The sequence below is a fragment of the Clytia hemisphaerica genome, unplaced genomic scaffold (assembly GCF_902728285.1).
Source record: "Clytia hemisphaerica strain Z4C2 unplaced genomic scaffold, Clytia hemisphaerica genome assembly, whole genome shotgun sequence".
NCBI lineage: Eukaryota > Metazoa > Cnidaria > Hydrozoa > Leptothecata > Clytiidae > Clytia > Clytia hemisphaerica.
In genome coordinates, this window is record NW_027104378.1 from 604,719 (window position 1) to 630,457 (window position 25,739).

The 25,739-nt window shown below is 37.1% G+C and overlaps 2 protein-coding genes across 2 annotated transcripts in view; one reads left to right on the forward strand and one right to left on the reverse strand.

Moving 5' to 3' along the window:
- LOC136819047 (procathepsin L-like) overlaps window positions 1-17,373 on the forward strand; it is a 28,755-nt gene extending 11,382 nt beyond the window's left edge. Inside the window, exons 2-6 of the mRNA XM_067075212.1 lie at window positions 12,306-12,562; window positions 13,344-13,509; window positions 14,964-15,134; window positions 15,824-16,095; window positions 16,377-17,373. Of these exons, the coding sequence (XP_066931313.1) occupies window positions 12,513-12,562; window positions 13,344-13,509; window positions 14,964-15,134; window positions 15,824-16,095; window positions 16,377-16,482 (765 nt within the window). The 5' untranslated portion in view covers window positions 12,306-12,512 and the 3' untranslated portion in view covers window positions 16,483-17,373. The remainder of the gene's footprint in view (window positions 1-12,305; window positions 12,563-13,343; window positions 13,510-14,963; window positions 15,135-15,823; window positions 16,096-16,376) is intronic.
- Window positions 17,374-18,026: 653 nt separating this feature from the next.
- Window positions 18,027-21,201, reverse strand: LOC136819029 (uncharacterized). Its single transcript, XM_067075188.1, has one exon. The coding sequence runs from the start codon at window positions 21,122-21,124 to the stop codon at window positions 18,398-18,400; it is 2,727 nt and encodes a 908-aa protein (XP_066931289.1). The 5' UTR covers window positions 21,125-21,201; the 3' UTR covers window positions 18,027-18,397.
- Window positions 21,202-25,739: the final 4,538 nt, after the last annotated feature.

Here is a 25,739-nt window from a genome sequence, read left to right on the forward strand (position 1 = left end):
ATAAAATTCTCGCTTTCTTCAGTAAATGGAAGATGAGAAAAAACCTAAGCCACGGATCACGGATGGAAACAAATATATGAAGGGTGGGATTTTACAGTTGGCCGTCATGCAAGGCACTGAAAGGCCACGTGTGCCAAAAAGAAGGGCTGTTTGAAATGCGGCAACCTCATTGGTGGAAATTTGATAAACAGCTGGGAAGCAATCAGTAGAAGAGGCCACTTTCGTTTTTGTTGCAGATTTCTATAAAAACTTACTCTCAGGGATTACTTGTCAATGTACATGTACATGTGTTGTGTCAACTTGTCAGCATTGTATCGTTGTAAAGGGAAACAAAAAAGGGGTAAGACTAGCCTAGTTTCTAATCCTGATATAGGAGTTTAAGTTTAGACTGTCGGTGGAGAAAAGTGTTTAAAAAAGTATTTTTTGTGCTCAAGGTTTCTTTTTCTTTGCAAATTTTTGTCTTCAATCTTAAATAGATGAATGAATATGTCACTGATGGTTATGATTTTTTTCACAGAACATACTTAAACTATTCAGGAACTTGGACCTTTTTACAGAATTTCAAAAAATCTATTAGTTCTGGAGATATATTGAAAAGTTTAGACATCGGTAGTTCGCGTTTGCGTTTCCCGTTCCCAAACCAAACGCACGTAAGGTGGGCCAGGTTTTGTTGTTCAAACCCGGTTTTTGATTTTTGTCTTCCTTTATTGAAGGACTTTAGCTTAAGTGCTTGCGTGCAGCAAGGGTACAAAGTCCAAATATGCGTTTCCCGTAATTTTGATATGAATAGTTAGGTCTATACCCTAAGTTGGTCTAATCTCGACATACGTCTTCCAATCTCGACACCGGATCTGTAAAATAATCAAACCAAACCTTGAATGAAATTCTTGGTATCATTCTTATCTAACAAGTTCATCCATCAAACTAGAAGTTCAGTAAACATTGCAATTCTTTCAATTAAAAAAACAGCCAAATTTTAAGCAGTTTTACACAACACACGAAAAGCATGCAAACTTCCTCGTAACTTTCTCGTGTCCATCATTAAAATTTTACAACTTTATTACGCTTCAAGTCACGTGATAAAAATAATTTGCGCGCTTAGTTGACCTGGTTTCCATTTCCTTATTATTTATTGCAAGCACACGCTCTAGGCGGTGTTTGTATATATTGGTGAGGAAACTGGGTTCTTTTAATTATTTTCGGTTCACGGTAAAAAGGTCTACTAAAAAATTCCTCGCGTGCAAAATGTTGTTGTGATTTGGGCATCTTCGTTGAAAGCATGCTAATTAGTTTTTTAGTGATTACTACATCGTTAAAGTGTTCTTTTCAAATATAAGTAATAACAGTTCACATTTCTCATATTATATGAGAGAGAGTACTAGTGATTGATTGATAACTTTGGTATGTATTTGTTTATGTTTGATTTTTTATTTCGAAGACCAGCCTACAGCTATGTCGAGATTGGAAGACGTATGTCGAGATTAGATGATCCTATGGTACTGTCGTGTGTAGCCTGGAAATCCAAGCGTTAAACTTTTTTCACAGTCTAGTTTATGATATTTTTGCTGCTTGTTTAACGCTTGGTGCAGGTAACTCGCCTGCAGGAAGATTTTTCCCTGCAATGCAGGTTCGGCCTGATTGGCCAGCTCTGGGCGTATTACTTAGCAGTACTTTCGCGCGCATTTGATAATTTCGATGAGCGCATAATTTATGGAAAAAGCTGACTCTGCAGAAAAAAGGAAAACAAATGAAAATGAAAACATAGATTCATTTAGAAACGAAATGGCTGTTGGCGCTGGATGTCTAAATACATGTGGCTGATGTTTTGATGTGGTTTTTAGTAGTTTTGAAAGTCTTTAAAGCTTGTTAAAGAGTTTTTATGGTAAGTTAATTATGTGTGTTTGCCTGGGTTTCCAAAGTTCAGAAAGTCTGTTGACAAGGGTTCACACACAGACTGTTTATAACATTCTGTGTCAGACTAACCTACCTGCACCAAGCTCATAATTTTAGAATTTTGTATGTTGAGGTAAATTTTGTTTTTTCTAAGATTTTGAGCTTGGATATCCAGGCTATGTCGTGTACTGTAAGTTGGTCTAATATCGACATCCCTCGTCTAATTAGGACACCCTTCTTTAGACCAGACAGTGTCAATCGAACAACTTCGAACAAAAATCACAATCGAACCAATCGAACGTAATTGCCAGTTTGCAGAGTATGGCAAGGCTGCACTCGAGGAAAAATTCGGAATAACCAAATTCCGCACTGGAAAAACGCACCTGATGAATTTTGGTCCGGAAAAAGTACACCTATACCTCGGAAATTCACCCAAAAAGGCAAAAAATTGCTAAAATTACCTGCACTTGAGGAAAAAATAGCTGAACTCTGCACTCGAGGTTAAAAACTCGTCTGAACTTGCACCTGTAAACCTCAAATTTTTGCACCTGCACTCGACTTTTTCCGAGTTGTGCACTCAAGATCTCGAGCAAACGTGCCACACTCTGCAAACTGGCGTAATCGAACGCGATCGAATAATTGCGATTCGATTGTCGAACGTAATCGAATCTCAATCGAACGACCGATTCCTGGGTAATATTCGATTGTGTTCGATTGCTTTCGAGTAAGGGTTAGATGGGTTCGATTAATAGTTGACTATGTTCCATTGGTTCGATTACGATTATGTTCGATGAGTTTGATTGCAATTAAATTAAATTGGATCACTCTGTTAGAGCTTTTCAGCGTGGGCGGCCGAGCGCTTATTAAGTATCGTACGAAAGCGAATAAAATCTAAATCATTTCAATCGAACGTACTCAAACATAATCGAATACAATCGAACGTAATCGAAGCAATCGAACGGCAAATCCTGGGTAATATTCGATTGCTATTCTATTGCGTTCGACAATCGAATCGCAATTATTCGATTGTGTTCAATTGCGTTCAATTGATTCGGCGTTCGATTTGTTCGATTGACATCGTCTGGTTTAGGGGCGACGTCCATATTCAAAGTCGCCACGCGTAACGGGAAAAGACCGTTACTTTCAAAACATACCTACCCACCACCTTAACGGTCTTCATGATTTGACCAAAATTTTATCGAAGCTTTCATTCCCGCTAAAATCAAAACAAACGGCCCGCTACAAAGGTCGCCATTTTCAGAGGTTTACAACGGCCGAATTCCATCACAATTTTTAAACGGCCTTTGTTTTTAAAACTCCCAAAGCAAGAATGTTATACTCTGAAACCACCCCTAAATTGCTCAGGGAAAGGATTTTGGATAGCATGCTAAAGGAAAAAGCGAAGAAGTGAGCGCTACGATAATCGATTTTTGATTTTTTCCTTGGAATTTTTAGTGAAGTTTCATTTTGGTCATCAATGCCACAGCTTACTCTCAACATTCCGATATACCTACCCACTAACGGTCTTTTCCCGTTACGCGTGGCGACTTTGAATATGGACGTCGCCCCTTAGTTTAGAGAAAGGAATAAATAATAATATGAAAGCTTGAATCACTGATTGAAAAAGGATTATTCCTCTCTGACCACTAAACAAAGAAAAACAGTTTCAACCTTTCTATAAATTTCAGCTGATAAAAAGGGTGTCAGAATTAGAGGAGGAGGGGTGTCGACATTAGACCAAGTTTACGGTATTGACCCCCCCCCCGTGATACTCCATGCAACTTGCCAAACTGATTTGAAAACCTAGAAATAAAGTTAGCTGCTAGGAATATATATATATAAAAAGTATCTTACTTTAAACAAAATGACACAACACCCAAATCCTTTTGCATACAGTAGAATGTCAAAAAGGAATTTCAGAAAGTCCCCTCACACAGCCATCCATGCCATACCAAAGTCAAGTTAGCGACACATTCAGCGACACATTCAGCGACACTTTCGCTTTCAGCGACACTTTCAGCGACACATTCGAGTTCTTTTGTATTTTTCAGGCTGAAGGAGAGGATTCCTATTCTGGAAATTGGTATTCCTATCAAGCCCCATCTGTTAGCTATAAATTACACCAAAAATGAAGTTCTAAAAGCGTTTCCTCTTTTCAGGACACGTTCGAATAGATGCCTCATTGGAAATCTCGGAATACTCATTTTGGGCATTATGGCCTGATTTCGCACCAAAACAATAGATTCCTATCCTGGAAACTTCTATTCCTATCAAGCCTCATCTGTTAGCTATAAATTACACCAAAAATGAAGTTCTAAAAGCGTTTCTTCTTTTCAGGACACGTTCGAATAGATGCCTCATTGGAAATCTCGGAATACTCATTTTGGGCATTATGGCCTGATTTCGCACCAAAACAATGGATTCCTATCCTGGAAACTTCTATTCCTATCAAGCCTCATCTGTTAGCTATAAATTACACCAAAAATAAAGTTCTAAAAGCGTTTCCTCTTTTCAGGACACGTTCGAATAGATGCCTCATTGGAAATCTCGGAATACTCATTTTGGGCATTATGGCCTGATTTTGCACCAAAACAATGGATTCCTATCCTGGAAACTTGTATTCCTATCAAGCCTCATTTGTTAGCTATAAATTACACCAAAAATGAAGAAAAGCGTTTCCTCTTTTCAGGACACGTTCGAATAGATGCCTCATTGGAAATCTCGGAATACTCATTTTGGGCATTATGGCCTGATTTCGCACCAAAACAATGGATTCCTATCCTGGAAACTTGTATTCCTATCAAGCCTCATCTGTTAGCTATGAATTACACCAAAAATAAAGTTCAAAAAGCGTTTCCTTTTTTCAGGACACGTTCGAATAGATGCATCATTGGAAATCTCGGAATACTCATTTTGGGCATTATGGCCTGATTTTGCACCAAAACAATGGATTCCTATCCTGGAAACTTCTATTCCTATCAAGCCTCATCTGTTAGCTATAAATTACACCAAAAATGAAGTTCTAAAAGCGTTTCCTCTTTTCAGGACACGTTCGAATAGATGCCTCATTGGAAATCTCGGAATACTCATTTTGGGCATTATGGCCTGATTTCGCACCAAAACAATGGATTCCTATCCTGGAAACTTCTATTCCTATCAAGCCTCATCTATTAGCTATAAATTACACCAAAATGAAGTTCTAAAAGCGTTTCCTCTTTTCAGGACACGTTCGAATAGATGCCTCATTGGAAATCTCGGAATACTCATTTTGGGCATTATTATGGCCTGATTTCGCACCAAAACAATGGATTCCTATCCTGGAAACTTCTATTCCTATCAAGCCTCATCTATTAGCTATAAATTACACCAAAAATGAAGTTCTAAAAGCGTTTCCTCTTTTCAGGACACGTTCGAATAGATGCTTCATTGGAAATCTCGGAATACTCATTTTGGGCATTATGGCCTGATTTTGCACCAAAACAATAGATTCCTATCCTGGAAACTTCTATTCCTATCAAGCCTTATCTGTTAGCTATAAATTACACCAAAAATGAAGTTCTAAAAGCGTTTCCTCTTTTCAGGACACGTTCGAATAGATGCCTCATTGGAAATCTCGGAATACTCATTTTGGGCATTATGGCCTAATTTCGCACCAAAACAATAGATTCCTATCCTGGAAACTTCTATTCCTATCAAGTCTTATCTAATAGCTACAAATTATACCAAAAATGAAGTTCTAAAACCGTTTCCTTTTTTCAGAACACGTTTGGATAGATGTCGCGTTGAAAAAAATCGAAATACTTTAAAGGAAGAAATTTTTGCGGGAATTTAATTTGGCGGATCGCCAGAAAATTAATTTTAAATTAATTTTTTAATTAATTTAATTTTGTGGATGGTGGGAAAAATTAATGTGAAAATGTTTAAAATACCCCCTTTTTATGACCTAAATAGTAGTGGAAAATCAAGCAAAATTTGAGAAAATTTAAATTTGGCGAGAATTAGAATTGTTAGGGATGGCGGAAGAATTTCAATCTGATGGGTTTTTGCCAATAAATCCGCCCAATCTTGTAAAGTTTCTTTGCGCCGAAAATTCCTCATTTTTGCTATAAATTCTAAATTACACCAATTTTAAGTTGGCGTTTCGTTACTTTTCCTATATGACATTTGTTGATGTTCGGCCGATGTCTCATGCTCTTTCCAACGGCAATAGCAATACATAGTTCCTGAAAGTGAGTAGTTTCAGTTGGACAGTTGAAGGTGATGCCAACTTTTAGCACTTGAAACAGGAAAAGAGAGCGTTCATACTAATTTTGACTTCATTGGTAGGACTATATTTATTTTATATATATTGACTTCATTTTTATAGACCGACAGCACATGGATGCGGCATGAAGTGATCCTATATGTTTAAAATTTTCTAGATCCATATTTAAGGATTTGATCCATATACTTGTTACGCAACGGGATTTCCTGGTAGTCTAATGTTAAGTTACCTTTTGAGGAGATTCGGGTTCAATCTCCGACCAGGAAAAAAATCTTATCACAGAATCGATCAGGTACTCAGTACCCACTGGAAAATCAGCTAGAAACTTATATTTGACTTTTTTCTAGATGTTATAAAAGTTCTCTAAAGTTCGCTTAGATTTTGATGTACCACGACCAAGTAAAATCAAAAAGTGGTTTAAGTTGCTCTTGATACGAGATTGCACTAGAAGTTGTCCTATTTTCTTATTGCAAATACGAGAACTTTTTGTCATTGCATGAACAAACAATTTTTTTCAGTGATTAAAGTTTTCCAAACACAACTCTTCAACAATGTCTTCCTCAATTAGCCCAAACTTGGATATCATGTTTACCCGGGACGCCCGGGACGGATGAGTAAGTAATTTATTTATTTTTTTACTTAGCAGATGATGAATTGAGCTGGTTTATCTCTTGACTAGGGGGGGGTTCACTTTTACGGTATGACGGTATTGGGCCTTTTTATACCCCCGGTAAATCGGTATTACGAGAAAAAAACGACGGGATTACGGTATTTCTACCGGTATCGGTAAATTGCCTGTTTTTTTGTCGGTATTTCGATTTTTTATCAATAAAAAAACGGTATTTCGGTAAAATTATTTACCTTTTTTAGTTTCTTCACGAGTTTCACGCAGAAAAGTCTATCCCGCTATTTTAACCAGTAAAATCTTCTTGCTCGCTTAACTCGCACAATCTTGGATGTCCTATTGACTTATTGTCATGGTGAGGTTATTCAAAATAAGCGACAAAACTTTACGATATCTAAACAAATATTTTCATTATTTTTCTGCGGGCGCATTTTTTTAATGACAACTTTTGTGATACAAATACTGCATCCAACGAAGGAGTCTAGATAAAATTTTCTCCGTCAGCACTAAATGATATGGACGTCTCTCCGTATTCACTTATATTGCTACTACAATACAATACATTGATACTGTAGTAACTTAAAGACAGTAAATGTGGTATTTACTCATTCAATAATTAGTAAGAGTACGTAGTTCTAAAAACATCTTGTGCAGCATCGAACGATTAAAAAATAATTCACATCATGATGTACATGATGCCTTTTTAGTCAATCTAGGCATTCTAAATTTTAATTTTTTTCTTAGGTGAAACTCTTGGAACGCCGCACCGGGTATGGCAGGTACGTCGATCGCTGTACCATATTTTTCTTTTTGCCAACAAATGGTCACTGTTAAATAAAATCAAAATTGTGTGACCAAACAAGGCATACTTGGCTAACAATAGTATATTAAGGCCGTTTTTCAATAACAAAGGAGAGCGAAAATTGTCGAAAAATGTTTGCGTTCTTATTTTCCAGTTATTTTCTTTGCTCCGATAGGGGGGGTGTAGACTTTAGAATTTGTGTCCTTTACTTGTGCCACAGCACCACCTCTACGAAGCCTGTGTTGAAGTCTACGGCTTCCCAGACCATGATTGGCCCAAACCTCGATTTTAAATTAATTCTCAATATAAAAGACATCTTACGGGTCTGCGAGGAAGAAATTATTGGGGGAAAGGCTTAATTTTCCATTTGCCTCCCGTAACAAGTAAGTAAGTTTGGTGCGGCAGACCTAAAATATTGCTTCATGAAAGCTCAAATAGCTGTAAAAGAGGCTTTAAAAAGTCGACGATATCGAGAATAAGGTCACAAAACTAGCAAAAAACTTTATATATTGGCGAAAATGTTTGGTATAAGAATAGGTCAATCTGTTTAAAAGAGACCATAAAAAGGTTAAATTTAGCCCAATAAGGTCACAATCGTTTAACCAAAGATGTAAAAGCAAAATTGGTGTGACTGCGTGAACGTGAAAATAGTTTTGTGCGTGAATACCTGAATTGAGGGTTGACTGGGGGGCCTCATAAAGTACAAGACTTGTTTGTACAGTTTCTAATTTGTTACTACACAAAATTTGATAACTGAAAATTGATTATTTTCGAAAAAAACATAAATATAATATCGGTACCGGTATTAGGCTTCCTTCACCGACGGTATTACGGTATTTGACCCGAAATTTTGTCGGTATGACGGTATTTAAGACCCCTCAATGTGTATTTTGACAAAAGAGGCTACGGGGATTGCCAGGGTGCATAACAGCTTGAGAAGAAGCTAGAACAATTCTAAGTCTAGATGGGGGGCGTACGGTCCGGTAATCTGGAATCCTGCCATCCCGCCATCCCGTAAATTTTTCGAGGGGATCCCGTCATCCCGTGATCTTTTTCGAAAACACCGATATTGTGACTAATATTATCGCAACTTGAAAATGCAAATTCCAAGTTTCTTTTCGTAGCTCTTTCTTTGGTTTAAAGCATCTTTCACGCGCTTATCTTGCACTTTTTGTTTAACTTTTGCAACCTTATATTGTGGCTAGCTTTGTCTTTTTCATGGCCTCTAGCATTTTGAACAAAAATATCCTATCCCAGGCCCGAAACAAAAATCTGACATTAACCGTCACCGTGAGTCATCTGAAATCTCGTCATCGCGTAATAATAATTTTTCCCGCGAATACCGTCATCCCGTGTTTAAAAAAGCCTTATCCCAGATACCGTGAAACCGTGCGCTGGGGCCTATTACTACCGTCAATAAGAAATTAGAAAGTGATTTGACATAAGTACGACGCTGCAAAACCCCCGGCAAATCCCTAAGAAAATAAAAGAAAATGAGGATATTATAAAAAAATCTTCATTTTTGATGCAATTTGTAGTTAATAAATAAAACTTGATAGGAATAGAAGTTTCCAGGATAGGAATCCATTGTTTTGGTGCCAAATAAGGCCATAATGCCCAAAATGAGTATTCCAAGATTTCCAATGAGGCATCTATTTGAACGTGTCCTGAAAAGAGGAAACGCTTTTAGAACTTCATTTTTGGTGTAATTTGTAGATAATAGATGAGGCTTGATAGGAATACAAGTTTCCAGGATAGGAATCCATTCTTTTGGTGCGAAATTAGGCCATAATGCCCAAAATGAGTATTCCGAGATTTCCAATGAGGCATCTATTCGAACGTGTCCTGAAAAGAGGAAACGCTTTTAGAACTTCATTTTTGGTGTAATTTATAGCTAACAGATGAGGCTTGATAGGAATAGAAGTTTCCAGGATAGGAATCCATTGTTTTGGTGCGAAATCAGGCCATAATGCCCAAAATGAGTATTCCGAGATTTCCAATGAGGCATCTATTCGAACGTGTCCTGAAAAGAGGAAACGCTTTTAGATCTTCATTTTTAGTGTAATTTATAGCTAACAGATGAGGCTTGATAGGAATAGAAGTTTCCAGGATAGGAATCCATTGTTTTGGTGCGAAATCAGGCCATAATGCCCAAAATGAGTATTCCGAGATTTCCAATGAGGCATCTATTCGAACGTGTCCTGAAAAGAGGAAACGCTTTTAGAACTTCATTTTTGGTGTAATTTATAGCTAACAGATGAGGCTTGATAGGAATAGAAGTTTCCAGGATAGGAATCTATTGTTTTGGTGCAAAATCAGGCCATAATGCCCAAAATGAGTATTCCGAGATTTCCAATGAGGCATCTATTCGAACGTGTCCTGAAAAGAGGAAACGCTTTTAGAACTTCATTTTTGGTGTAATTTATAGCTAACAGATGAGGCTTGATAGGAATACCAATTTCCAGAATAGGAATCCATTGTTTTGGTGCGAAATCAGGCCATAATATCCAAAATGAGTATTCCGAGATTTCCAAAGACGCATCTATTCGAACGTGTCCTGAAAAGAGGAAACGCTTTTAGAACTTTATTTTTGGTGTAATTTATAGCTAACAGATGAGGCTTGATAGGAATAGAAGTTTCCAGGATAGGAATCCATTGTTTTGGTGCGAAATCAGGCCATAATGCCCAAAATGAGTATTCCGAGATTTCCAATGAAGCATCTATTCGAACGTGTCCTGAAAAGAGGAAACGCTTTTAGAACTTCATTTTTGGTGTAATTTATAGCTAACAGATGAGGCTTGATAGGAATAGAAGTTTCCAGGATAGGAATCTATTGTTTTGGTGCGAAATCAGGCCATAATGCCCAAAATGAGTATTCCGAGATTTCCAATGAGGCATCTATTCGAACGTGTCCTGAAAAGAGGAAACGCTTTTAGAACTTCATTTTTGGTGTAATTTATAGCTAACAGATGAGGCTTGATAGGAATACCAATTTCCAGAATAGGAATCCATTGTTTTGGTGCGAAATCAGGCCATAATATCCAAAATGAGTATTCCGAGATTTCCAATGACGCATCTATTCGAACGTGTCCTGAAAAGAGGAAACGCTTTTAGAACTTTATTTTTGGTGTAATTTATAGCTAACAGATGAGGCTTGATAGGAATACCAATTTCCAGAATAGGAATCCTCTCCTTCAGCATTAAAAATACAAAAGAATTCGAATGTGTCGCTGAAAGTGTCGCTGAAAGCGAAAGTGTCCCTGAATGTGTCGCTGAATGTGTCGCTAACTTGACTTTGGTCCATGCCATCATGGAGGAAAAAAGAGAACAGAAAAGTGAAAGTACTATTTTAGCGTGCGCGCGAAAATAAACCCGATTCGGATTATCTGATATTTCGATGGCGGATTGGCGGATTGGCGGCCGCCGCCCACGCTATAAAAGCTCAAACTCTAAAGAAAAAGAATGAGCAGGCCAATTTTCCAGACCTTTCATTTAGAGCTTTAGCCCCACTTTAGCAAGATAACGATTTGGAATAATCGGATTTAGTGTGGCGTGGCAGGCAGCCCTGTTTGCATGCTTCAATTACGCACACACGGTTGGCTGCGCAGGGTGCGAGTACCCTGAGTATCAGAGGCCAAGTTTTCAAAGAGAAAATTTATTCGCGCTGTGATACTCACGGTAGGGCGCGAGGGGAGGGGGTCGATCCAATATTTCTTGATCTGTCCGATCAACCTTGTCCCGCCCCGTAAATTCCAGGCTTTATTCACATTATTTATGGATGCCAGAGAATACCCTAGTGTAGGCTGATGGTATTATCTAGCGCTATCAATAGTAAGCATAAAAAAGCTGATAATACACAGCAGGGAACGAGGTTTTCGTCTGAGCTGATTGAATATTATTATCCTTTTGGGTTCCAAAGCTTAAATTTGGCACCTTTTTCTCGTGTTTTGGCGGAGTTAGGTGTTTTAGTGCCCTTCTACTTTCAGAGAAGGGAAAGGCTTTCTCCTTCACTGTGGCTAGATGCCTAGAATAATCTGATAAATCTTGATTTATACTTGATTCTTGCAAGGATCATCAGAAAACATAAGGATTATGGTATCAAATAACACACAGCACATGACTTACTGCCTCCTCTCCTTGTCATTTGAACCTACTATTAGTCTCATATGTTATGAGAAGAGATAGTACTTTTTTATCGGAGTTTTTTTAAGCAGATAGAAATGGTACGTATATATACTATTGATGTATTATACAAATAAGTCATGGTAATCCCAGGACTGATTTCTGGGAGGATGGCCTTTTTCCGGGGGCAAAGTTCCTAGGAGTGGAAACTGTACGGGAGAGTCCCTGGGGGTAATCTTCCCTCATCATCAAGATTGATTGCGCGCCATAATGGCTGTTGGCTAGACGCAACAACGTTCATTTTTAACCAATCAAAAGCCAGTATGTTATCAAAGCGCAGTGGTCCTGACGGGGAGAAAATCTCAATCCCTACCAAGTTTGTTCTCTTCGAACTTTTGACATATTTAATTGAAGATTTTTGGACTTGGAACTTTAAGGTCTGTTACTAAACATCGCAAGACAGAGTCAAGTTACAATAGAAAGAATAATATGAGTTATGACGTAATTTTGACATATAAAGATTCGATCTTAATCAAGACTCGAGGTTTTGCTGACATCGGGCAGTTTATCGAAATTGTATCTCTCACAATTTCTTTCAGCTGAAACTTCTAGCTCTTCTTTGCCTTATTGGCGTTTGCGTTGGTTATACCATCGAGAAAAACCCTCAAGTTACGGATAATGAATGGCATGTATGGAGAGTAACACATAAGAAAGCTTACAAAGATTTGGACGAAGAAAGAGTTCGTTATGCTATTTGGAAAGATAATGTTCAATACATCAATGAATTCAATGCTCAAAACAAACACATGAAATTGAAAATCAACCATTTCGGAGATTACACCAACCTTGAGTTCAGGTTAACTTTCTAACTAAATTGCCCTTGCACACTGGTGGATTTAAAACAATAGAGGAAGCATGTCGGAAACCTGTGAAGGAGTGCAATGCTCGTTAAAAGGCAATGAAATTACAATTACAAATCCCTTCCTCTGATAAGTCCGGCATGGTCTAAAACCACCTTTACTTGGATTTCGGAATAAAAGTCAAAATATTTCTGTTAAAACGTACAAAGTTACTCTTTACTCTCAGATGCCTTATAAACGAAGTTCCCCACAACCTTGCTTGTTAATTTTCGATTTTTCTACCCCCTGCCATTACTAGGACCCCCCCCTGTTTATTTTGAAAGAATGTTCAGTTGTCAAAGGAAGAGTGTCTTTTCTTACTCTAAATAGCCAGGTTTTAGTCTCTGGATTACCTTATGTATTTCCAGTTGCCAGTAATTAGGCACCTGACAGTACTAAAGTCCCATAGCTCACTTTCTAATAATTCTGATAGCGCTTACGATTGTATCACGTCCATCAGTAAAATCAAAAGGTGGTGCAAGCGACTCTGGGTACGAGATTACTTTTCACCCTTCTCCCCCGGGGAGTTTTTTCACACCTATGGACAATAGAAAAACATGTAAAAAAGGATTGGATCGAGTTTAGGGGGATAATTAAATAATAAAGTAGCACGCACCTGACCGATTACGGTCGAAAAGGTATATTCTGATATCACTCATGATTGTATCACGCCCACCAGTAAAATCAAAAAGTAGTGCAAGTGGCTCTGAGTATAAGATTACTTTTTACCCTTTTTAGATATTTGACGAATGGTCTCAGGGTAGAAAACAGAACATCCAAAGCAACTTCCTTCTTGCAGCAAGGTGATTATAGACTCCCTGATAGTGTTGATTGGCGAAGTAAAGGTTATGTGACTCCTGTTAAGAATCAAGGAGTGATGGGACAATGTTGGACCTTCTCTGTGGTAAGAATTACTTTCTTACTTCATTTGGTACATTCGCGAAAGATGCGATGGAACCAAAAATATAGTGACTGAGGAGGTGCACCTATGGTTTTTGCGAACGGAAGAAAATTTTGATGTTGACCCTGTAATATACCTAGACATGAAAACAGCCCAGAAACAAAGCTATCGAAAGTATGAACCGTGATAGTTTACAAATATCATTTTATTTGAAAAAAAGTGAAGGAGCCATATCTGATACCCGATGGCGTGGACTCCCGGGGGGGGGCACTTGATCTGAAAACGACCATACGTTCGGCCCAAAATTTGGCTTCTAAAATCGGACCCTTACAGTGCAGTGAATTTCCATGAAAAATCATACCCTTACAGTGCACTTTTTCAAAATTTCTTGCCCGTAAGGGCGAAAATTTTTGCAATTTTCCAAGAAAATGTGGAATTTTTCCTCCAAAATCGACCAATTTTGTGTCAATTTTACCAAAAAATTGGCCTTTTATCTGCAGTTTTGTAATTTCCTACCCTTACAGTGCACTAGCTGAACTATGAAAAACCTACCCTTAAGGGCCGAACGTCTGGTAGGTCATTTACTTTGAGTGCCCCCCCCCCCCGGCGTGGACTCTGCTTGTCTGTTGGTTACCGCACAGGGTTTTCTTTTCTATGTTCAAAATATATTGATAATTTAGTTTATTTTAACGTTTTTCAAAATTTTAAAGTTCGGATGAGAGTTGTTATTTTAGTACTCCTACTTTATTTCATTTGGATATTTAGATTTTGGAGGGAGTTCAGTAAATGGCTTCTAAGCTATATTCTCAGCCTTATTGGAGCAGTTTTGAGCTCTTGATTGAGACCCTAGGGTCCTAAGACTTAAGTCCCATGTTAAAACTCTACGTTCCGGAAGTAACTTAGTGCACTTAAAATTTTGCAGGGGAAACCCCTTTTTATAAAATGTTTTGTCCATAATGTAGAAGAGACATTGATCCTTTCCATGAAAAAGGAAACTAGAGAATATGTCGTGCTGCTGATTTTCAAAAATTTAAAATTATTAACCCCTCTTAGAACCCCGGTTGAAGTTTTTCCGGGGTGAAAGTTTCTATCGATATCCCAATGTAGATAGGAATTCTATTGTTCCCAGCTCAAAATTTCAAGTGAGAATAGATTTGGAGTGCAAGTGGGGATAGAAACAAAGTTAATTTCCCAGTGGGAGTAAAAATTGTAGGGTATTTTTTCCACAGATGACGAAATTTTTGGCAAATTTTCCAGTGGGACTGGGGTCTGACCGGATTTGTGACAAAGGGGTGTATTAATGAGAATATATGCTAATAAAGTTTTCAATACAACGAATGAATAAATTTCATATTTAAGACAGTGTCTGACATTCAACTTCTTGTTCTAAAAAAGACTTGATAAATTTGAACTAAATCTCAAATATTTAATCTGTTTGGCATAACTTTTTATTACAGACAGGTGCATTCGAAGGTCAGCAATTCAAGAAAACAGGAAAATTGGTCAGTTTGAGTGAGCAAAATTTGGCAGACTGTGTGAAGGGGTTTGGATCCATTGATAATGGATATAATTACGTTATTGAGAACGGAGGTTTAGATACAGCAGAAGGGTATCCTGGGCCTGGCAAGGTAAGATTTGATATTTTTCTTTTGAGAATTTAATCATAATGTACCTCGTGTAGCATGTCCAAAAAGGACATAAGTTTGGCGCAGAAAATGGGGGGCCTTAGACATGGTCATTTATATGTCAAAAGAAACGTATTAGGGTGTAGATTTCAGCGCGAGACAGCTATAAGATCTGGATATCTTCATATTCTATATATCCAAGACATCCTTTTCTGCTGTACTAAATAATCAAACACGCCAAGATGACAAAAATTCGGATAGTGCTGCAGTACAGCTATTTTGAAAAAAGAAAAGATGGTACTTTATCCACGAAAGACTTCTATACAGAGTTTTTTAGCCGGCCAGCTTGGATCGTTCCTTGAATTATTCAGAAATTTTGATTTTCAGCGGAAAAATTTTCATTTGATTGTTTAGGGAACTTTTTGATTGTTACGGAGTACGGTATGCTGTCGAATGTGGTATAGAGTGCTAAAAGATTTGTTACATATAGTCATATGCATCTTTTCATCAGAGTAGTTGGAGCCAATTGAAGAAGCTGGGAATTATTTCACTTCTTAATGAACCAAAGTTTAGCTTCCTCTTAAATTTAACCTGTGAAAAAAGTATGAATTTCATCCGGGTTTGTCTCATTCTTATTATTCAAATAATTGTACATACATCTATAGGTTTTTACGATCTTATCTATACTTAAGGTTGGAGAATGCAGATTTAATCCTAATGCAATTGGTGTCACGTGTACTGGTTGGGCGGACCTTTTAAAGGGTGATGAGAGCGCCCTCCAAAAAGCAGTGGCGCTAACCGGCCCTATTGCGGTCGGCTTTGATGCTAGTCACAGGTCCTTTCAATTCTATTCAAGTGGTGTTTACAGTGAGCCTGATTGTTCGGCAAGTCAGATCGACCACACAGCTCTGGTGGTTGGATATGGATCAGAGGATGGAACGGATTATTGGATTGTCAAAAACAGGTAATTAAAGTCTTAAATTCTTCTCAAATTTTCAATTGTTATAGAACAAAACCAATTGCAATTTTTCCTGGATTTGCAGATATTGCCACACTTACAGTGCATTTATTAAAAGTCCACCCTTACAATGCAATGCTACTATCTTGAACAACATAGCACGTCAGTCAATCGCTCCCTCGGATGAAGATTTTTCAGCTCTAAAATGGAAAATCCCAATCAGAATGTACCGGATCCTAGAGCGAATACACCAGTATTTTTCGAACTTATTTTTCTTTTTACTATAGTTGGGGAACAAGCTGGGGCGAGAAAGGTTATGTCAAAATGCGAAGAAACTTCAACAACATGTGTGGAATTGCAACTATGGCTAGCTACCCGTATGTTGGAAGATGAAATGAACTCACAATACTTCTTCGACTATATATATGCTTGTTAGTACTAGTCAACTCTCTCTAATTCGAATCCTCATCATTCGAATATTTCTGTAATTTGAAGCAAAATATTGGTCCTCTCAGCTGGAAATTGGTTTAAATTACTCTCTATAATTCGAATCTTTCTCTTATTCGAATATGATTTTTGATCCCTTGAAGTGACAACTGTACTATCTTTCCAAGGAGATCTTAAGTAAAATATATGGTGCAGTGTTTTTTTAGTAATTTTTGACATATACAAAATTAATATTAAACTATACTTTTAGAAATTTTATATATGACTACAATCCATTCAATAGTACGACATTTTCATACGGCGGTCCCTCAAATTGTATTGTTATTGAGAGTATCGAGGGTCCTATTCTTCGATGGGCTTTTCCAGAAAAAAACGTATTCTCCTTGTTGAGGAGGTCCATCCCTCTGTGGCTGGAAATGCTGTAACCCCTTGAAATTCCAGGGAATTTCAGGTTTGAACTCCTCTGGAATTCTGAATATTAGTAGGATTTAAAAAGCTACCCCTTCCCCCATGAAATTCTAGTTATTTTTGACAGATTCTTGTATCTCCCTATGTAATTCCGCCACATATCAAACCTTACCCCCCTTTTTTCTGGAAAAGCCCAATGATACTTACTTCTTTGTTTGAATGGTAAGTAATTTTATTCAAAACTCCCCTCAAAGGAAGCTTTCCCCAATGTTTAAGAGTTGGTATAACACATTACATACTTGCTTGAAATTAATGTAAAATCAAAATTTTTTTAATTATTACTTACACAAATATATCAACCTTCTTATGTCACTTGTTATAAAATCTCTACTATACGTTAAACAGAATACAGTCAGTATAATAGAATAATTCTGGAATTTCCATTAGAATTTCCGGATGGCTAACAAGGTGTCATTCAATTCAAACTCAAATATTTGGTGGAAAATTGACAAGTTCACCGCTTCAAAAAAAAAAAAGGTTTTGCGAGAATTTGTTTCATCCGTGCCCAATATAACAATAACTTAACGCTATTACTATTATTATCCATATCGGGCATTCAAACAACGTTTTTTTCTAGCGTCAACCAATTCTTTTTGCTTCAATGCAATTTCTTCAACAAATTTTTAGCACCTTGCGAGCGGGCCGCAAATGACCAAGGAGTGTTTTTTTCTGACGTTAGTTTAGTCTCTTCGCTTCTATGCAACGACTTCAATCCAATTCCGAGCGGGCCGCAAATGACATTATTGCCCTATACCCGGGCCGTTAATGATATTTTAGCCCTCTGAAGCCTGGCGTTTTAGTTTCCTCAGCGCGGGTATGACAATTTGAGTCACAAAACCTTTCAATACCGCCCGCCGATTGAACCTTTAATGGCTTACTTAATGACCGCTATACGGATAGTAATAGACCTTTTCATAAATTACGTTGCGAACATCACTTGCCCCGTTTTAAAATTATCGCCATGGTGATTAACTCCCAGCGGATTTTATTAAAACTATTTTCTATTCATAAAATACATTTTATGTCTCAAGGGACATAATCACCATGGTAATTGTTTGAATACGAGGCATGTGATGTTCGTGACGTAATTTATAAAAAGGTTTATTTTGGTCTTTAAAATCAAAAAAATAATTTTGACATGGAGGAAAATTGAAGTCAGAATAGCTATTATATATCTAACAGTAGATAAGGTAATTCAAAATATCAAATCCCCTGAACGAGTTCTAGCACAAGCTGGTTCAGTATGTTATATACAAAGTCCGTTTAATGTTCCTGTATATTGTATGCTAGGCAAGCAAAGGCACCATGGCAACAATTAAATAATAAGATTTTTGATCGTGACAGTGTTTATCTAGCAAGTTTCACGTCAATAATATTCTTAATTCCTTATCACTCAAACGGCAGCAGGAGGCGGATCCATCAAGCCACGTTGTTCATTGGCGGTTGAATACGCTTCAGATCTCGATTGTGTGCCACGGCGTGATACGTAAGTCGAGCGTGTTGTTGTGCGTAAGGAACGTTGGCTACGTATGTCACGATATACTTTGAAAACACGGTCAGTAACGATGTACAGCAACCATATAAAGACACCACGGAATGATCGTACCACGGAATAAATTATTCGGGACACGGTATTCAAGATTCGGCCTTGTTCCGTTGTTGCACCTTTGATTTGAATAAGTCCTAACAGTTCTATGACACCAATTAAAATGATCAGCTTGAGTGACATGCGTGCTATGGAGACGTCTTGCCCGCCTGTTTTTTTCAAAAGTTTCTTCGATTTACGGCTTTGTTTACATATACAAAATATTGTGTAAGAGAGTACAGCAACGTTGAATAGTGTAATCAAAGCCATAGGTAGAATATATGCAATGAGTCGTGGTGTAAATAGGGCTATCCAACAAACACCACCTAAACCATAACCAAAATTAACTGTAGCCGACATTTCCAAGGCAACACAAATGATAACAATAACAAGCGGTACTAAATAACCAACAGCTAAATACCAATGAAAACGTTTATTGCTTTTAACATTCCTCACACCTCGGTGACCATGAAAAGTAGACCAAATATCATAAGCCACAATTCCAGCCCATACCTGAACCGATAGCGTAAAGTAATGTAAAAAAGCACCAAAAGTAGCACATGCTGAATTAGAAAGTCTTAACATTGTGATCAGCATTGTTATATCAGCACTTAAGAGAACAGTACATAAGCACACAATGTTTTTGCCAGGGATCGTCTTCAAAGCCGGGATAATAGTATAGGTTAGAATGACCCAAACGTAACAAAATATACTCATAAAACAGCCCACAATTGTGATGTACTTTTCGACTCCATTTGCCACGCTTTCCCAGCCTTGAACCGAAGCGGTTTTTGGTCCAATTGGGAGACACACCCCAAGTCCAGTATCAATGGGAACATAATCTTGGGGCGGAAATTGGGCGCCTGTTGACTCATCCTTGATCGTAGCATTATCAAAATGTGTATAATTGTCTATGATGCGTTTTGGACACGATGAGTCTAGATGAAACGTTTCACAAATCGTGATTTGAATTTCAGCGTCTGTAGACCTGTCACGGAAAATTGAGTTCAAGACATATTGTGTATTTGGTATTTTCTCGGATTTGGTAATAAGCCAACAATTAAGTGATATGTTATAATTTGAAGTTGTTAAGGCAGCAGTTTGTGCACAAATTTTATTATTTTTAAATGTTCGTTTGAAATCTGGTCCGTAAAATGGCGTCAAGTAATGATGTTGGACTGTCGATTTAATAATGGTGGCGTAGTTACCGTAAACTTGTTTAACATCGTCAATATGTTTTATATCGAATGAGAAAGACAGTGTTTTTGAAGTATTAAGCAACAGCTTGCCGTATTTTGGTATATGGGTACCGTTTGGCATTTTGTTTTTATCAAGGATGGCATTGATGGTTGGTGATAAACAACGTTTAAGAATCTCCTTTTGGCTGACCCCAATTTCACCAGCGCCAAAATCTGGGTTCGGTGTTACTGGAACCTTTTTAACACACTTTGTACCTTGTTTTTCATAACCAAATCCACATGAAAATTCATCGATACATTGTTTTACCACAATGTCATAAATTTGTCCTTTAGAGCATTTGTTAGAAGGATCTTGGTGAAGGTCTTCAAAACTGACAAGTTGTGAATAAGTATCCGTAGCTCCGAAACCAATATTATGTATTTCAAGTCTTGATTTAGGGAGAGTAAAAGGACACGACCCTTTATCAGATTCTAAATCTAGTTCTTCTCCAGTGATGAGTTTGAAGCAATGATGGTTATCGTAACATTTGTAAAGAGGGCCTGCGGTTATACTGGCTCTATATGAATGACATAATCTCGATGTCAGATCTTGCGTTACTGTTTTGGGCATTTCTGCTTTATTAAAAAAGTTCGCACACACCTGGATTGATTCATTCTCAACCGTGTTCGACATGTTTGAAAGTTTGATTTTACAAGACGTAAACTTCTCCGTGAAAGTTTTCGCATTTTGTTTTTCAGATTCAATACAATTGCTAGCACTTAAGTCAAGTTTTTTGTAATCCTGGATCTGGTTACACTGGGCACAATGTTTGTTCTTATAAATAAGTCCATCATTCCCAAGAATGGGTTGGACATCAGTAACGGATGTAGAGGATCTGCATTTGTATTTTTGATCTTTGGTTGCACTAGACAAACACTCAGTCCGCATCAAGATTTTCTCTACGGTGAATGTTGACGGTAGATTATTTGCCACAGCTTGGCATTCCAATTTTGGATGTTTGTCAACTTCCTGTAGGAAACGTTCTGTGTATTTTGGTACAGGTTCTGGATTCGATATATTCCATAGATAATCCATACAACAGCTTCTAAATCTCATACATGTTGATTTACAGCTGCATGCTTTTTTGTTTTGTGGTGGTTGGAATAAATTGCCAAATCCTCCAGGTGGTGATCGAATCTTGACGGCAGCGTGACATAACATGGATACTTCATCTATCATCAGCAGTGGTTCTTTGGTTAATCCGAGAAATTCCCGGTAAGGGAACGAGGTTTTGACTCCATTTGAGTAGGAGGCTGTTGCCATAGCAATTAGTATAACGATAAACAGCTTCTTCATTTTGATATTTTGATATTTTCTTTGTTATTCCTATTTTTGAAATAAAAAATGAAAAAGTTAGTAGTTCCAATAAGAAAAGATAGGGAATGCATGAAATCTCCCAAATAATCTTCTCTGTTCTCGGGTATGTTATGGCACATGTCTTAGAAAATAACATAATTTTTGACAGAAATGACCAACAAACTTTTGAAATTTAGATAACTTCAGCAGAAATAAACCAAAACAAAAAATCCTGGTTTTGCTGACTTTCTGACGACTAATGCGATCTACGGTACTACGGTAATTTTCAATTTTTGAGACATGCCATAGCAACAAAAAAGAAGCAGATAAAGCAATTGGCCCTAATATTAGACAAGCTTTTCATGAGATGCACAAGGATGATGTGTCAATAAAGTAAAACCCTTTATCCACAGACCTGGTGGGACCCTTGTTCACCGGAAGAACTGATTGAAAATCTGTCCCTTTGCTGAGAAAAATATCCTTCAGTTTTATCACTATAATCCCCATTGTAAAGTTTGAATTCTCATCTCAAAGCCATTCCAAATATAAATTCAATATCCGTGAATATAAAAAAATCGTGCCGAAAACACTACATTGTCGTAGGCCGTGTGAATACGGGCTTAGTTAACTAGGCCAATCTCAAGTAAGAAAGTTACAGTAATAGGAAAATCGCCATACAACTTATTAGCCTTTTTAAACATAAGAAACACTGTGCATAGCTGAACTATTCAAAAAAAGACTTGAAAATGAAAGTTCGATCAAGCAGCAATTGATTTTGTACTATGTACATATTTTGAACTCTCATCACCACTGACATAGTCACGGTAATTCTGAGAATTGCCATACAACTTTTTAGCTTTAACTACTAACTAGAAACCAACACTTCTACCAATTAAAAACAGGTATTTTCCACGCTTTTCCACATTTTTTGCCTTCATTTTACACACACCGGTTAAGAGTCTGGGTTTTTCTTTATCAACATTTTCCCGTTAAGCTCCTTCTTCTAGCGATCGCTGCAGTAATAAATAATAACACTGGCAAAGTGTTTCCAGTTGATCAATTCAAAGTAGTCATTTAAAAGTATTGAAAAATGAAAGTTCCATCCATCAATAGATTTTGTACTATCGTATTGATGAAAATAAAAAAAATGCACAAATTAAGTAATTTTTTTGTCATATGTGACAGAAATAAGATCTTGTGTTTGGTGTCAATAAAATCAAAATGACGTCACAAATCCACAAATTTCCTTATCTTATTTCTGACAAAAACCACCATGGAGGAGTTCTTGGTTCTCATCCTAACCAACAAAAATGGTTTCAGAAAGCACTCCTTCTGGGGGTGAGCAAAGACGTAATTAATCCAATCCTAATGTACAAGATTAGGCTCATCTGGAGAGACTTTCTCAAATCAGAGATCACAGATTACTTTTAAATTTCATCATGCAGAATGAAGTAAAATATTTGTCTTTGTCGATTGTCGTTGAATCACTCTTTTAAACCAAATTTGGCAATGGATAACAACTCATCATCATCATCACTACTGTTTATAATTTAGATACATATAAGCCCATCTGTAAGCAAATTTACAGTGATTTTAAAGTAGAAAGTTAACATAAAGCAAAAGATGTAAAAAAGCATTTTTAAAGAAACATAAATTTTAAAAGTCAACTCACCACGTTTTATGATAAATTCAGAGCAATAGCATATTTTACAAACTTATTGTTTCTTGAGTTGGAATGCGAGTGCTAAATGCACCAACTTCTGAATGTTTCGACACCCCCTTCTCACAGACCCGGTGGAACCCCACAGGAAAAATTGTCCAAATGTCGTCCCAAGTGGAAAATTAAACCCCAGTTTTAGTCCCTGGTAAAAATAATCAAATAAGAAAATCTCCACTGAAAAACGTTGAGTTTTTTTTCTATCCCCTGCTGAATTTCCTGACAAAATTGAAAAAAATAGAATTCAAGTCTCCAGCCATAAAAGCATAGGCTAATAATGTCAATGTCCAATCGAGTTTCAGTCCATTATTTCTATTCCGACTGGCTGAAAATTTATCGGGTCTGTGAAAATGGGGTTTAGCAAAGCCTGGTTTATTTTACCTACTATACGATTGCACTGGGAATTAGTCCTAAAAGAGATTACAGTATTATACCCTACTACACTTGCCAATCATCTCTAAGAGAAATAGATACATAGTAGCGGCAAAAAATCATAAGAAGAGAAAGGATATTTTTTATATGTTATTAAGATTAAGTTTCAAATATAACTTTTAAAACAGATTTTCTCACGCTTTTGATCAAGGCGCTTTTTTGATCAGACTCATCTCCAAAAAAGATTAATGAGTTTTCAGACGTAGCTTAAGGACAACGTCATTAACTTTATCCAATCATATGAAATTGACTTCTTGAAACGTCTGGCGAAACCATCAAGTTTTTACGATTAGTCAGATGACACAAAGCATTAAACGTCCACCCAATTTGATAAATATCAAAGACACTCCTGTATCAGAGACTCGGGGAGATGCTTCATAGACCATGAATGTCAAAAATGAAGAAGCTAAGAAGCAATCTAGAATCAAAGAGGTTATAATTTTCAACCATAATCTTTAGCTTAAAATCCAATGGGGTTTCTGAAAGTTTTTCTTTTCCCTAAGGGAACGCAAGTAGGGATACATATAACGGGGTATCTTTCCCACCGAAGATAATTTTTCAACCCATTTATCCACTCAGGTGAGTTAGGGCGTGTCTAGATTTTTAAAAATCACAAATCCCAAATCCGCGACCAATAGCACCCATTCTCAGGAATTCACTTATGGATTTTTAGATGACCTATACCTTCAAGTTTCAGGACCCGGTGTATAAATCGTAAATTAGCTCTAACTCTATAAGTACATGTCAAATCTTTGTCAAATTTGGACCAAAGATGCATCTTAATGGTGCCGAGCTTTTCAATGAAATTTTTTTTGAAGATTTTGATGACGTCAGCAAAACATGCAAAAAATTGAAAAAAGCAATTTTTTGCTGACGTCATCAAATTTTTCCAAAAATTTTTTTTTCAAAAAGTTACATTTCAGTTAGATGCATCTTTGGTTCAAATTTGGGATAGATTTGACATGTATTTTTTATATTATAGCGATTATACGATTCATGACGTCACTAAATTCGATCAAATTATGACGTCATGATTACAATTTCTTTAATAATTAATTTTTAGGTTAATATTTAATTACGTAACAACTGGGCCCTGAAACCTTAAGGTATAGAGGTACTTTAGAGCCCTAAGTGGATCTCTGATTCTGGCTGCTATTGGTAGCGAAAACTTAGGGGAAACTGTTAGGTTTTTGAGACTTGCCCTAAGTCACTCGAGCAGCTGGGGTCTCACCAGTTCTATGATTCTATGTACTCAATTGCAATTCCCCCCTGGGGGCCCCCCGGACCTAGAATTATGATATTGTTTACCAAAGTTCACACTGTCTCCAACAGACACCTAACAAAATTTCACACAACATCAATTGTAACATTTTACGTCTTTTGCTAACATTTGTTAAACTATAAGTAGTATTCACACACTATTATATACAACAATTTTGGATCACTCTCCAAGTCATCCAATATTTAGTGCAAAATGATATGTACATTCCCTTTTCGAATAAAACACTTTCGTCTCCTTTCTAAAGACACTTCTTGAAGCCTCTTATCATTCATCTCGATCGAAGAAAAATAACATTCTTTCACTACAGAAACAAGAGTGTTTTCAAGGCAACATAAACTCCAAGCCAAACCTCTAAAACAAACATCGAAAATCCTGTCATAATTGTCATAATTTAGGTAATTTCACATAAGTGCTTCAAAAGATCTTTTTTTTATTGGAACGTAACATCATAAGAATTAAAAGAAATGTAGCAATTTTCTAAATTTCTGTAAAGCCGGAAGAGATAGATTGTGTGCTTTGGCTGAAAAGTGTGCTGTAGTTTGGTAAGAAATCCTACTGAGGTCTCTCTTGACATTACAATAGAATTTCAGCGCTTGACCAATCAGAAGCTTCGTGGATTTTCGAAAGCAATAACAACAATATTTTTTACGATATTCACTTGTTTTGCTTGGAAAATTTTAAAGCACGCTATCAGCCCTTCGGACTTTACAGAAATCTGTGGTCAAAACCCGGGGGGGGCACTGGGTTTGCGGACTGACGGTATGTGCGGGCCAAAAATTGGCTTTTAAAATTGCACCCTTACAGTGCAGCAAAAATCAGTGAAAATCATACCCTTAGAGTGCATTTTCCCCCAAATTTTCGATCCCTTTCGTGCAAAAAATGGTCAAAATTCTAGCATTTTTGGTCAAAATATCTAGATTTTTCAAGAATTTTCTGAAATTTCTACCCTTACAGTGCATCTTTAGTTTTTCAGACCCTTACAGTGCATTTGAGGTGCCTTGAAAAAGACACCCTTAGTGCCCGCACATACCCGTCGGTCCTTTTGCCCAGCTGCCCCCCCCGGGGGTCAAAATAAATCGGGTTTTTAAAATAAGTGCTCCAAGCTAAATAAAAAATTCTAGACGAAATTTCTTATATAAAAGATGATTCAAAATTCTGTTATCTGTCATTTCTGATCAATGGGG

What these genes read in the sequence shown, in the direction of transcription:
- LOC136819029 (XM_067075188.1), bottom strand. Translation starts at nt 21,124, where the DNA reads ATGAAGAAGCTGTTTATCGTTATACTAATTGCTATGGCAACAGCCTCC.